The 13,571-nt window shown below is 52.5% G+C and overlaps 1 protein-coding gene across 1 annotated transcript; it reads right to left on the reverse strand.

The window, feature by feature from the left end:
* Positions 1-7,386: 7,386 nt before the first annotated feature.
* LOC109900118 (APC membrane recruitment protein 2) lies at positions 7,387-13,308 on the reverse strand. Its single transcript, XM_031836353.1, has one exon. The coding sequence runs from the start codon at positions 12,698-12,700 to the stop codon at positions 10,784-10,786; it is 1,917 nt and encodes a 638-aa protein (XP_031692213.1). The 5' UTR covers positions 12,701-13,308; the 3' UTR covers positions 7,387-10,783.
* Between the last annotated feature and the right edge of the window lie 263 nt (positions 13,309-13,571).

Here is a 13,571-nt window from a genome sequence, read left to right on the forward strand (position 1 = left end):
CACTCTTCTCCTCCCTACCCCTCATTCTTCTCCTCCCTACCCCTCATTCTTCTCCTCCCCACCCCTCCTTCTTCTCCTCCCTACCCCTCCTTCTTCTCCTCCCTACCCCTCCTTCTTCTCCTCCCTACCCCTCCTTCTTCTCCTCCCTACCCTCACTTCTTCTCCTCCCTACCCCTCATTCTTCTCCTCCCTACCCCTCACTCTTCTCCTCCCTCCTTCATTCTCTCCTCCCTACCCCTCATTCTTCTCCTCCCTACCCCTCATTCTTCTCCTCCCACCCCTCCTTCTTCTCCTCCCCTACCCCTCACTCTTCTCCTCCCTACCCTCACTCTTCTCCTCCCTACCCCTCATTCTTCTCCTCCCTACCCCTCCTTCTTCTCCTGCCCTACCCTCACTCTTCTCCTCCCTACCTCACTCCTTCTCCCTCCCTACCCCTCATTCTTCTCCTCCCTACCCCTCATTCTTCTCCTCCCTACCCCTCATTCTTCTCCTCCCTACCCCTCATTCTTCTCCCTCCCTACCCCTCACTCTTCTCCTCCCTCTTCTCCTCATTCTTCTCCTCCCTACCCCTCACTCTTCTCCTCCCTACCCCTCACTCTTCTCCTCCCTACCCCTCCTTCTTCTCCTCCCTACCCCTCATTCTTCTCCTCCCTACCCCTCACTCTTCTCCTCCCTACCCCTCACTCTTCTCCTCCCTCTTCTCCTCACTCTTCTCCTCCCTACCCCTCCTTCTTCTCCTCCCTACCCCTCATTCTTCTCCTCCCTACCCTCCTTCTCTCCTCTACCCCTCCTTCTCTCCTACCCCTCATCTTCTCCTCCCTACCCCTCATTCCTCCTCCTCCCTACCCCTCCTTCTTCTCCTCCCTACCCCTCACTCTTCTCCTCCCTACCCCTCATTCTTCTCCTCCCTACCCCTCACTCTTCTCCTCCCTCTTCTCCTCATTCTTCTCCTCCCTACCCCCCTCCTTCTTCTCCTCCCACCCCTCATTCTTCTCCCTCCCTACCCCTCACTCTTCTCCTCCCTACCCTCCTTCTTCTCTCCTCCCTACCCCTCATTCTTCTCTCCTACCTCATTCTTCTCCTCCCTACCCTCACTTCTTCTCCTCCCTCTTCCTCCTCATTCTTCTCCTCCCTACCCCTCATTCTTCTCCTCCCTACACCTCACTCTTCTCCTCCTACCCCTCACTCTTCTCCTCCCTACCCTCCTTCTTCTCTCTCCCTACCCCTCATTCTTCTCCTCCCTACCCCTCATTCTTCATCTCCCTACCCTCACTCTTCCCCCTCTTCTCCCTCATTCTTCTCCTCCCTACCCTCACTCTTCCTCCCTACCCCTACATTTCTTCTCCTCCCTACCCCTCACTCTTCTCCTCCCTCTTCTCCTCATTCTTCTCCCCTACCCTCACTTTCTCCTCCTCTTCTCCTCATTCTTCTCCTCCCTACCCCTCCTTCTCCTCCCTACCCCTTCTTCTCCTCCCTACCCCTCCTCTTCTCCTCCCTACCCCTCCTTCTTCTCCTCCCTACCCCTCCTCTTCTCCTCCCTATCGCTCATTCTTCTCCTCCCTACCCCTCACTCTTCTCCCCCTACCCCTCACTCTTCTCCTCCTACCCTCCTTCTTCTCCCCCTACCCCTCACTCTTCTCCCCCCTACCCTCACTCTCTCCTCCCTACCCCTCCCTCTTCTCTCCCCTACCCTCACTCTCTCCTCCTCTCTTCTCCTCCCTACCCCTCACTCTTCTCCTCCCTCTTCTCCTCATTCTTCTCCTCCCTACCCCTCATTCTTCTCCTCCCTACCCCTCACTCTTCTCCTCCCTACCCCTCCTTCTTCTCCTCCCTACCCCTCACTCTTCTCCTCCCTACCCCTCCTTCTTCCCTCCCTACCCCTAATTCTCCTCCCTACCCCTCACTCTTCTCCTCCCTACCCCTCACTCTTCTCCTCCCTACCCCTCACTCTTCTCCTCCCTACCCCTCACTCTTCTCCTCCCTACCCTCCTTCTTCTCCCCCCTACCCCTCACTCTTCTCCCCCCTACTCCTCCTCTTTCTCCTCCCTACCCCTCGCTCCTCTCCCCCTACCCCTCACTCTTCTCCTCCCTCTTCTCTCTCCCTACCCCTCACTCTTCTCCTCCCTCTTCTCCTCATTCTTCTCCTCCCTACCCCTCATTCTTCTCCTCCCTACCCCTTTCTTCCTCCTCCCTACCCCTCCTTCTTCTCCCCCCTACCCCTCACTCTTCTCCTCCCTACCCTCCTTCTTCTCCTCCCTACCCTAATTCTCCTCCCTACCCCCTCACTTCTTCTCTCCCTACCCCTCACTCTTCTCCTCCCTACCCTCACTCTTCTCCTCCCTCTCTCCTCATTCTTCTCCTCCCTACCTCCTTTCTTCTCCTCCCTACCCCTCATTCTTCTCCTCCCTACCCCTCACTCTTCTCCTCCTCTTCTCCTCATTCTTCTCCTCTACCCTCCTTCTTCTCCTCCCTACCCCTCCTTCTTCTCCTCTACCCTCCTTCTTCTCCTCCCTACCCCTCACTCTTCCTCCTACCCTCTCATTCTTCTTCCTCCCTACCCCTCATTCTTCTCCTCCCTACCCCTCACTCTTCTCCTCCCTCTTCTCCTCATTCTTCTCCTCCCTACCCCTCCTTCTTCTCCTCCCTACCCCTCATTCTTCTCCTCCCTACCCCTCACTCTTCTCCTCCCTCTTCTCCTCATTCTTCTCCTCCCTACCCCTCACTATTTTCCTCCCTACCCCTCCTTCTTCTCCCCCCTACCCCTCACTCTTCTCCTCCCTACCCCTCCTTCTTCTCCTCCCTACCCCTCATTCTTCTCCTCCCTACACCTCATTCTTCTCCTCCCTACCCCTCATTCTTCTCCTCCCTACCCCTCACTCTTCTCCTCCCTCTTCTCCTCATTCTTCTCCTACCTACCCCTCATTCTTCTCCTCCCTACACCTCACTTTTCTCCTCCCTACCCCTCATTCTTCTCCCCCCTACCCCTCATTCTTCTCCTCCCTACACCTCACTCTTCTCCCCCCTACCCCTCACTCTTCTCCTCCCTACCCCTCATTCTTCTCCTCCCTACCCCTCATTCTTCTCCTCCCTACCCCTCATTCTTCTCCTCCCTACCCCTCATTCTTCTCCTCCCTACCCCTCATTCTTCTCCTCCCTACCCTCCTTCTTCTCCTCCCTACCCCTCCTTCTTCTCCTCCCCACCCTCCTTCTTCTCCTCCCCACCTCCTCCTTCTCTCCTCTACACCCCTCCTTCTCTCCTCCCTACCCCTCACTCTTCTCCTCCCTACCCCTCACTCTTCTCCTCCCTACCCCTCACTCTTCTCCTCCCTACCCCTCATTCTTCTCCTCCCTACCCCTCACTCTTCTCCTCCCTACCCCTCACTCTTCTCCTCCCTACCCCTCATTCTTCTCCTCCCTACCCCTCATTCTTCTCCTCCCTACCCCTCATTCTTCTCCTCCCTACCCTCATTCTTCTCCTCCCTACCCCTCATTCTTCTCCTCCCTACCCCTCACTCTTCTCCTCCCTCTTCTCCTCATTCTTCTCCCCCCTACCCCTCACTCTTCTCCTCCCTCTTCTCCTCATTCTTCTCCTCCCTACCCCTCATTCTTCTCCTCCCTACCCCGCATTCTTCTCCTCCCTACCCCTCATTCTTCTCCTCCCTACCCCTCCTTCTTCTCCTCCCTACCCCTCCTTCTTCTCCTCCCCACCCCTCCTTCTTCTCCTCCCCACCCCTCCTCCTTCTCCTCCCTAACCCTCCTTCTTCTCCTCCCTACCCTCACTCTTCTCCTCCCTACCCCCTCACTCTTCTCCTTCCCTACCCCTCACTCTTCTCCTCCCTACCCCTCATTCTTCTCCTCCCTACCCCTCACTCTGCCCCTCACTCTTTCTCCTCCCTACCCCTCACTCTTCCTCCTCCCTACCCTTCTCTTCTCCTCCCTACCCCTCACTCTTCTCCTCCCCTCTTCTCCTCATTCTTCTCCCCCCTACCCCTCACTCTTCTCCTCCCTCTTCTCCTCATTCTTCTCCTCCCTACCCTCATTCTTCTCCTCCCTACCCCTCATTCTTCTCCTCCCTACCCCTCCTTCTTCTCCCCCTACCCCTCACTCTTCTCCTCCCTACCCCTCCACTCTTCTCCTCCCCTACCCCTCACTCTTCTCCTCCTACCCCTCACTCTTCTCCTCCCCTACCCCTCATTCTTCTCCTCCCTACCCCTCACTCTTCTCCTCCCTCTTCTCCTCATTCTTCTCCCCCCTACCCTCACTCTTCTCCTCCTCTTCTCCTCATTTCTTCTCCTCCCTACCCCTCATCTTCTTCCTCCCTACCCTCACTCTTCTCCTCCCTACCCTCCTTTCTTCTCCCCCCTACCCCTCACTCTTCTCCTCCCTACCCCTCACTCTTCTCCTCCCTACCCCTCATTTCTTCTCCCTCCCTACCCCTCATTCTTCTCCTCCCTCTTCTCCTCATCTTTCTCCTCCCTACCCCTCATTCTTCTCCTCCCTACCCCTCACTCTTCTCCTCCCTACCCCTCCTTCTTCTCCCCCCTACCCCTCACTCTTCTCCTCCCCTACCCTCACTCTTCTCCTCCCTACCCCTCATTCTTCTCCTCCCTACCCCTCATTTCTTCTCCTCCCTACCCCTCACTCTTCTCCTCCCTCTTCTCCTCATTCTTCTCCTCCCTACCCCTCACTCTTTCTCCTCCCTACCCCTCATTCTTCTCCTCCCTACCCCTCACTCTTCTCCCTCCCTACCCCTCACTCTTCTCCTCCCTCTTCTCCTCCATTCTTCTCCCCCCCTACCCTTCACTCTTCTCCTCCCTCTTCTCCTCATTTCTCCTCCCTACCCCTCCTTCTCCTCCGCTACCCCTCCTTCTCCTCCCTACCCCTCCTCTTGTCCTCCCTACCCCTCCTCTTCTCCTCCCTAACCCCTCCTCTTCTCCTCCCTATCGCTCATTCTTCTCCTCCCTACCCCTCACTCTTCTCCCCCCTACCCCTCACTCTTCTCCTCCCTACCCCTCCTTCTTCTCCCCCCTACCCCTCACTCTTCTCCCCCCTACCCCTCACTCTTCTCCTCCCTACCCCTCGCTCTTCTCCCCCCTACCCCTCACTCTTCTCCTCCCTCTTCTCCTCCCTACCCCTCACTCTTCTCCTCCCTCTTCTCCTCATTCTTCTCCTCCCTACCCCTCATTCTTCTCCTCCCTACCCCTCACTCTTCTCCTCCCTACCCCTCCTTCTTCTCCCCCCTACCCCTCACTCTTCTCCTCCCTACCCCTCCTTCTTCTCCTCCCTACCCCTAATTCTCCTCCCTACCCCTCACTCTTCTCCTCCCTACCCCTCACTCTTCTCCTCCCTACCCCTCACTCTTCTCCTCCCTACCCCTCACTCTTCTCCTCCCTACCCCTCACTCTTCTCCTCCCTACCCCTCACTCTTCTCCTCCCTACCCCTCACTCTTCTCCTCCCTACCCCTCACTCCTCTCCTCCCTTATTTATCTTTTTATCTGTTTCTCTTCTCAGTCTGTTGTCTTTGTTTTCATCTGTACAAAATTCTAAATAATTCCACCCAGTCTTTTAGTTGAATATATACCAACGCTAAGCCCAGGTCCAGGTTTCCTAGAAACTAAAAGGAGATGAGATCAGCAACAGTGTCTATAACCCACCACACACACACACACCTCTCTGTCATCATGAGAAGCTTTGATCTGGTATTACCTAATGCTTTTACACACTCTGCAGGGAGCAAGAGAGGGGGAGGGGAGAAGAAGATGGGGAAAGAGATGGAGGGGAGAAAAGAGAGAGGGGGAGGGGAGAAGAGGGGGAGAGAGATGGAGGGGAGAAGAGGGGGAGAGAGATGGAGGGGAGAAGAAGAGAGAGGGGGAGGGGGAGAGAGATGGAGGGAAGAAAAAGAGAGAGAGGAGAAGAGGGGGAGAGAGATGGAGGGGAGAAAAAGAGAGAGGGGGAGGGGAGAAGAGGGGGGGAGAGAGAGAGAGGGGAGAAAAAGAGAGGGGGGGAGGGGAGAAGAGGGGGAGAGAGATGGAGGGGAGAAGAGGGGGAGAGAGATGGAGGGGAGAAGAAGAGAGAGGGGGAGGGGGAGAGAGAGATGGAGGGGAGAAAAAGAGAGAGAGGAGAAGAGGGGGAGAGAGATGGAGGGGAGAAAAAGAGAGAGGGGGAGGGGAGAAGAGGGAGGGAGAGAGAGAGAGGGGAGAAAAAGAGAGGGGGGGAGGGGAGAAGAGGGGGAGATGTATTTTTTCTGCACTATTACAAAGGGGATTCACACTGCACCAAATACTCCTGCCTTCCTTAGGCGTACACACACACACACAAATACAGACCATCCTTTCTCCAGCAACACGTGCGTCCCTCTAACAATGACAGAGAAAGCTTACAAATAGAGACATTCCCTCCCATCTATATTCAACACTCAAACACACACATGCGCACACACACACACACACACACACACACACACACACACACACTTAAAGCAGATAGGGGGGTCTTAAAGTAAATGTACACACACACACATATACCCGGTTTCATACGGACAGAAAGCCTGTATCAGCTGCAGCCAGCCTCTCTCTTTGTGTCTCTCTCCCACCTTCACCATTCATTCAGCTTCAGAAAGACCATACAATCTAACAATCAATATTACATTCTGAGGTCTTCTTGAGGAACAAGTGATAGCTCTCTGAGCCACACACAAAAACATCACCCACCACTGCAGCAGATCAACAACAGCTTTACCCTCCCATCCCTCGTGTGTGTGTGTGTGTGTCAGCAGGCGACTGAAATGGAGCCAACACACTGAGCCAGAATCGTCTCGATTAGCGCGAACACAGCGGTTTATTAATTAAACAAAGATATTCACACCATTAACAGAACGAAGAAAACAAAGATATTCACACCATTAACAGAGTGAAAGAAAACAAAGATATTCACACCAGAGGGAATAATAGAAAGACAGAGAGATGGACAGACAGGAAGGTAGATGTAAGGCTAAGAGTGACGTCATTCTGCATTCAGATCTCATTGTTTATAGGTCTGTAACGCCTAATGGTATAGAATAACAGCAGGACGAGGGAAGCGTGGGGAGCGTGTCTTTGATTTGGGGATGAAGGTTTCTCCTGATTTGGGGATGGGAGGTGAAGGTTACTCCTGATTTGGGGACAGAGGGTGAAGGTTACTCCTGATCTGGGGATGGGGGGTGAAGGTTACTCCTGATTTGGGGATGGGGGGGTGAAGGTTTCTCCTGATTTGGGGATGGGGGGTGAAGGTTTCTCCTGATTTGGGGACAGAGGGTGAAGATTACTCCTGATTCGGGGACAGAGGGTGAAGGTTTCTCCTGATTTGGGGATGGGGGGTGAAGGTTACTCCTGATTTGGGGATGGGGGGTGAAGGTTTCTCCTGATTTGGGACGGAGGGTGAAGGTTTCTCCTGATTCGGGGACAGAGGGTGAAGGTTTCTCCTGATTTGGGGATGGGGGGTGAAGGTTACTCCTGATTCGGGGACAGAGGGTGAAGGTTTCTCCTGATTTGGGGATGGGGGGTGAAGGTTACTCCTGATTTGGGGATGGGGGGTGAAGGTTTCTCCTGATTTGGGGACGGAGGGTGAAGGTTTCTCCTGATTCGGGGACAGAGGGTGAAGGTTTCTCCTGATTTGGGGACGGAGGGTGAAGGTTTCCCCTGATTTGGGGACGGAGGGTGAAGGTTACTCCTGATTTGGGGACGGAGGGTGAAGGTTACTCCTGATTTGGGGACGGAGGGTGAAGGTTACTCCTGATTTGGGGACGGAGGGTGAAGGTTACTCCTGATTTGGGGACGGAGGGTGAAGGTTACTCCTGATTTGGGGACGGAGGGTGAAGATTACTCCTGATTTGGGGACGGAGGGTGAAGGTTACTCCTGATTTGGGGACGGAGGGTGAAGGTTACTCCTGATTTGGGGACGGAGGGTGAAGATTACTCCTGATTTGGGGACGGAGGGTGAAGGTTACTCCTGATTTGGGGACGGAGGGTGAAGGTTAATACTGATTTGGGGATTGGGGTGGGCGGGGTGAAATATACTCCTGAATGTATGCCATAGGCAAGCTTGGAACCCCACCCCCACACACACCTTCATAAATCAGAAACAAAAACAAAAGCCCACTAAGTAGCTGGTGTTGACACAGTCAAGGTTGGTTGCGGTATCTCATGAAACATTATCCTATAAAAAAAAAAGAGTATGAAAACTAGTGAAGAAGAAAGTACTCCGTAGAAAAAAAGCATTATATTAATGTGTCCTGGTAGAGAAGAAAGTCATCCAGGGTTGGTACAAAAGACAGTTCTTGACGTGGTGTGTGTGTGTGTGTGTGTGTGTGTGTGTGTGTGCGTGTGTGTGTGTTTGCTGAGGAGCTGCTTCAGTACCTGCCCCTCGTGCCACGCTTGGACAGCCTCAGTTGGAGGTGCAAGCTGGTGGCCCTGATATTTGGCAGTCTCGGCCATGTACACAGGCTTGCAGTGTGTGGCCTCCAGATTGCGGGCCTGACAAAAACTAGGGCAAAGCAGTAGGCTAGGTACTGCTCTGGGCAGCCTAGCTGTTTGGAGAAGGAGCTGCTATCTGTACCCTTGAGTACCATGCAAAACGGGGACTTTGAAATGTTTGGATCCATTTTTTGTCAATTTGATTGGTGGATTCATATAAAGTATTTAAATATGTATATATATATATATGTGTGTGTGTGTGTGTGTGTGTGTGTGTGTGTGTGTGTGTGTGTGTGTGTGTGTGTGTGTGTGTGTGTGTGTGTGTGTGTGTGTGTGTGTCAGTGTTCCCTGATCCTAGTGCCTTGTGTTCCAGGCACCTCATGCAGCGAGAGTGTTCAGTTAGTTTTCCATTAGTTGATTTGTTATGGTTGTAAATCCCAGAGAGATTGAACCTGCAGCTGTTTTCCCAGATTGCAGTGCGGCTGTGTAAGGTCATCACAGTACAGTAGTTGCTCGTTTGAGTGGTGGAGTCCATCAGGTCCAGAGGACCATGTGTGTGTTTATGTTTCACTAAGGAGGATGTTTTAGGGACGTTTCTTGGTTACATTCACTGGCAAGGTGAGGTATCCTGTGATCTCCATGTGCACCTTAATGAATAAACATACATACATTCTCTCGGATTTATTTGAGCAATGTTGTCATCACAGCCATCCACTGGCAGTAGAAAAATTGTCAGCAGTACAACCAATCAGGTTTCAGAAGACGGTGGTCCACTGTAGCTCAGTTGGTAGCACATTGCGCTTGCAATGCCAGGATGGTGGCTTTGATTCCTGGGATGACCCATCAAAAACAATAATGTAATAATATGCATGCATGACTCACTGGTGGGAGGATGGGCTCAATGGAATAAATGGAATGGTATCACACAAAGAGTAACATGATCCCAAAGAGTAACATGTTTGACTCTGTTCCATTAATTCCATTCCAGCCTTTACAATGAGCCCGCCCTCATATAGTTCCTCCCACCTGCATTACTGTAAATCACTTTGAATAAAAATGTCTGCTAAATGGCATGACAAAATGACAGATTAAGGATTGGAGTCTGGGATTAGGAGGTAATTAGTTACAGATTAGATGATGACACATTCCAAACTGTTTAATTATATTAGACTGTTGTTAGATTAAACACGTTGTATCATATAAAATCTGTCTTTTAGAAAAAAGGACTTGAAGAGAAAAGGTAAAGGTGCTCTAGACCTTCCTAGCAGTATGAAAGGTGCCCTGGTCCTTCCTAGCAGTGTGAAAGGTGCCCTGGACCTTCCTAGCAGTGTGAAAGGTGCTCTGCTCCTTCCTAGCAGTGTGAAAGGTGCTCTGGTCCTTCCTAGCGGTGTGAAAGGTGCTCTGGTCCTTCCTAGCAGTGTGAAAGGTGCTCTGGTCCTTCCTAGCAGTGTGAAAGGTGCTCTGGTCCTTCCTAGCAGTGTGAAAGGTGCTCTGGTCCTTCCTAGCAGTGTGAAAGGTGCTCTGGTCCTTCCTAGCGGTGTGAAAGGTGCTCTGGTCCTTCCTAGCGGCGTGAAAGGTGCTCTGGTCCTTCCTAGCAGTGTGAAAGGTGCCCTGGTCCTTCCTAGCAGTGTGAAAGGTGCTCTGGTCCTTCCTAGCAGTGTGAAAGGTGCTCTGGTCCTTCCTAGCGGTGTGTATTGCAGTTGATTTATATGACCAAAATTTACAGGAAGCGATGAGAGTTGAAAAAATCTGGTCAGGAAGCGATGAGAGTTGTCTAAAAATGTGGATCCCAAACTTTTCTGTGCGCTCCCTTCCCCCACTTGAAGAGTTGTCAAGTTTCTTATACACATAATATATATGTTTCCCATACACACACCTCCAGTGATGTTGTACACACACCTCCAGTGATGTTGTACACACACCTCCAGTGATGTTGTACACACACGACCAGTGATGTTGTACACACACGACCAGTGATGTTGTACACACACCTCCAGTGATGTTGTACACACACCTCCAGTGATGTTGTACACACACCTCCAGTGATGTTGTACACACACCTCCAGTGATGTTGTACACACACCTCCAGAGATGTTGTACACTTATGTTCAGTGGTTAAAGTATGTCAAACTTTCTTTGCCACCCAAAGTTTATTTCGTTTTGTTGTGACCCACTAGGATCCAATGGGAGTGTTGCTTAGAGCTCTTCTGTCTATCATTGTCTGATCCCTTCCACAACCCACCAGTCCAGCAATGTCTTAAACATAAGACCAGTGATGGTGTACACAGGTTTAGTCCAAAGACACCAAAGTTCATGGCTGCCTGGTCCAAAGCTACTTCCTGGGGGCTGGCCCCTGTGTAGCGTTGCCGGCCTTGTTCCCAGGGCGACGGACTGGCACCTTGGAGACAGGGATTCTGGTCCGGGCTGGGGGAGGGGCATGGGTGGGTGTGTCAGAGGGAGGAGCGGTTGCGTGGACAGAGGAAAGAGTTGATTGGCTCACAGAGTGAGGGGGTGTGGTCTGTCTGACACTAAGAGGGATTTTGGATTCGCGGGGAAGGCTAGTGCTTCCCTTCATCGAGTGGAAAGAGGAAGAGGAGGAGGAGAAAGGAGGAGTAGTCCGGGCCAGAGGGCTGAGTTTGTACTCACATGCGGAGGTGGAAGGAGTACTCATCAGATCTTCTTCCTCTTCCTCGTCATCAGATCTTTCCAATTCCTCATTGTAGAGGTCGTAGAGCGCATCGCCAGAGCAGCTGTCACACAATAGGCCAAGCCTCTGGTTCCGCAGGAAGCCGTTGTCAGGCGTTGCCGTGGGGGTTGCAGAGGGCGTATCCCAGTAGCCCTCATCTCTAAGAGCCGGGACATCCTGTTGGGGTGGGACTTCCTCCTTAGTCTCCTTCTCATTGGGCAGGGAGGTTTGGCAAGCGGCGTGAGTGGGGAGTTTAGTCACCCTTCCTCCCCCCACTACAGGGATCTTGCTGAGTCCAAGAGACTTGACCTGGGTGAATTTCCGCTCTGTACCCCTCGGGGGAGCCAGGTGAGAGTTGGATCGGAGGAAAGTGGGGGAGTTTTCTCCCCCAGAGGGGAGCATGTGCCAGAGCCCCTGCATGTCTGCGTCGTCCACCCCGTCAGGGCTGGCCATCTCCTCCCCACCCCCCATGTAGGCCACCACGCCGCTGCCAGAGGGCTGCTGAGTCGGGGCAGAGTGAGAGGGCATCAACCGTGCTCTGGCAGGGAGCGGGCCAGGGGTAGAGGCAGTAGCGGAGGTGGAGGTAGGGGTGGAAGGGGTGACATGGGTATTAATGGAGCTTCGTACTCCTCCTCCTTCCCCACTACTAGTGCTACTGCTAGTAGCACTTCCTACTCCTCCTCCCCCGTTTCCTGCCCCCTCCTCCTCTGCGTCTGCGATGATGTCACCGCACCCCGTCAGTGAATCGAAGCTCTTGAGTGAAGTGACATCAGTGAAGAGGACTGAACAGAGCCGGTCCACTGAGGGTTCGGAGGGGGGGTCACACTGATCCAGAGGGGGGATGGCCGTTACAGAGGAAATTGACGTTTTGGGTTTTGAGTGGAGAACGGTGCGGAGAGGGGAGGGGGATGGCGTATAGAGGGATTCTGACAGGTTTGTCGTCAAGGCGATTGATTGCGTAAGTGGTGTCGTGGCGTTGTTGGAGGGAGAGGTTCCTACCGATTCTGTGTTTTTCTCAGCCTCCGAGCTACCATGATCCTCCAGGGGCGGGCGGGGCTGGGGTTCGAGGGTCAGAGTGATGTCTTTCACTTCTTCTGTTAGAATCACATCCCCCTCTCTCACCTCCGCTACCTCCCCCGCCATCACGTTCTCCTTCCGCCGCCATTTCATACTACTGAAGAAGCCTTTTAAACCCCTCCCCCTTCTCCCAAACCTTGTATTCTCATTGACTCTCACACTTCCTCGTCTGAGCAGCGAAAAGAAGCTCAGTGATTTGCTGAGAGACCTCACCTGTCCCGCCTCTGATATTCCGGACTCCTCCCCTCTCTGTCCGTCTGGTTCCAAGCTCGTTAGTCCGCCATGCGTTTTACTCCTGACGAGCTCGTTAGTAGCCCCCACAGAATTCACGTTCCTGTTGACCCCTTTGTTCCTGAAAGAGAAGAATCCAGCCATTCCGGAGCGTCGTTTTCCGAACAGCTTGAAGGCTGCTTTGTTGATCTTCCCTGGCGGCTGGGGATCGCTTGGAGGTGGAGGAGGCTCAACGCATTCTGACTGAACCTCCATCTTCTAGCTATCACTCTGTCACTCTTTTGCTCTGGCTGTCTCTCTCTGTCTCTCTCACGCTCCCTCTGTCTCTCTCACTCTCTCTCTGTCCTGCAGCTTGGTGTTCTCTCACTTCCTCACTGGTTCTGTCTGACGCTTGCCTGTTGGTTTTCACTCCCTCTCCCTCTCTTTTTTTCTCACACACAAGGTGCTGCCCCTGACTGTATCCATGGCAACTGGTTGCGCTAAGCAGCTTTCGTCAGCGTTTGGCGGATTGCCCATGCCTCTCTCTCTCTCTCCATCCCACCAGCACTATGGATCCCTCTCTTCTTTATTTATCTATGTTCACACCCCAGATGTAATACTCCCATCACAGTGAGACAGAGAGAGAGAGAGAGAGAGATTGTCTTGTGCTGCACTGCTGTATGTGGTTGTGTGTTTGTAGTTGTGTGTAGGTTTTTGTGAGAGATTTCAAAGGTACGAAACAAATGAGCTTGTTTTTGCTTATGAATGTGCGACTGATACAGTACTTACACGATAATGTGTGTGTGTTTTCAGATTTAAAGGTTTCAGTAAACAAAACTAAGCCTCTCAAATCCCACTTAGATGAGAGGATTCGGTTGTGTCGTTTTTTTCAATGTGTGTGTGTGTGTGTGTGTGTGTGTGTGTGTGTGTGTGTGTGTGTGTGTGTGTGAGAGAGATGTAGGATTTGAGCAGATTTGCTGATCAGCGGTATCTAGAGGATAAATTAGATTTAGAGAAATATTCCAGCCTAGCTAATGTTCTTAACACACACACACACCTCTGTGCATAGCATATTACCCAATCCTCTCTCTCTCAACAAATGTCTGTTTCTTCCACTCATTCTGCTTCGTTCTCTCACTTTCAACAA

Source organism: Oncorhynchus kisutch, linkage group LG11 (assembly GCF_002021735.2).
Source record: "Oncorhynchus kisutch isolate 150728-3 linkage group LG11, Okis_V2, whole genome shotgun sequence".
In the NCBI taxonomy this organism is placed as follows: domain Eukaryota; kingdom Metazoa; phylum Chordata; class Actinopteri; order Salmoniformes; family Salmonidae; genus Oncorhynchus; species Oncorhynchus kisutch.

Coding starts and splice junctions, on each gene's coding strand:
- LOC109900118 (XM_031836353.1), bottom strand. CDS start 12,700: ATGGAGGTTCAGTCAGAATGCGTTGAGCCTCCTCCACCTCCAAGCGAT.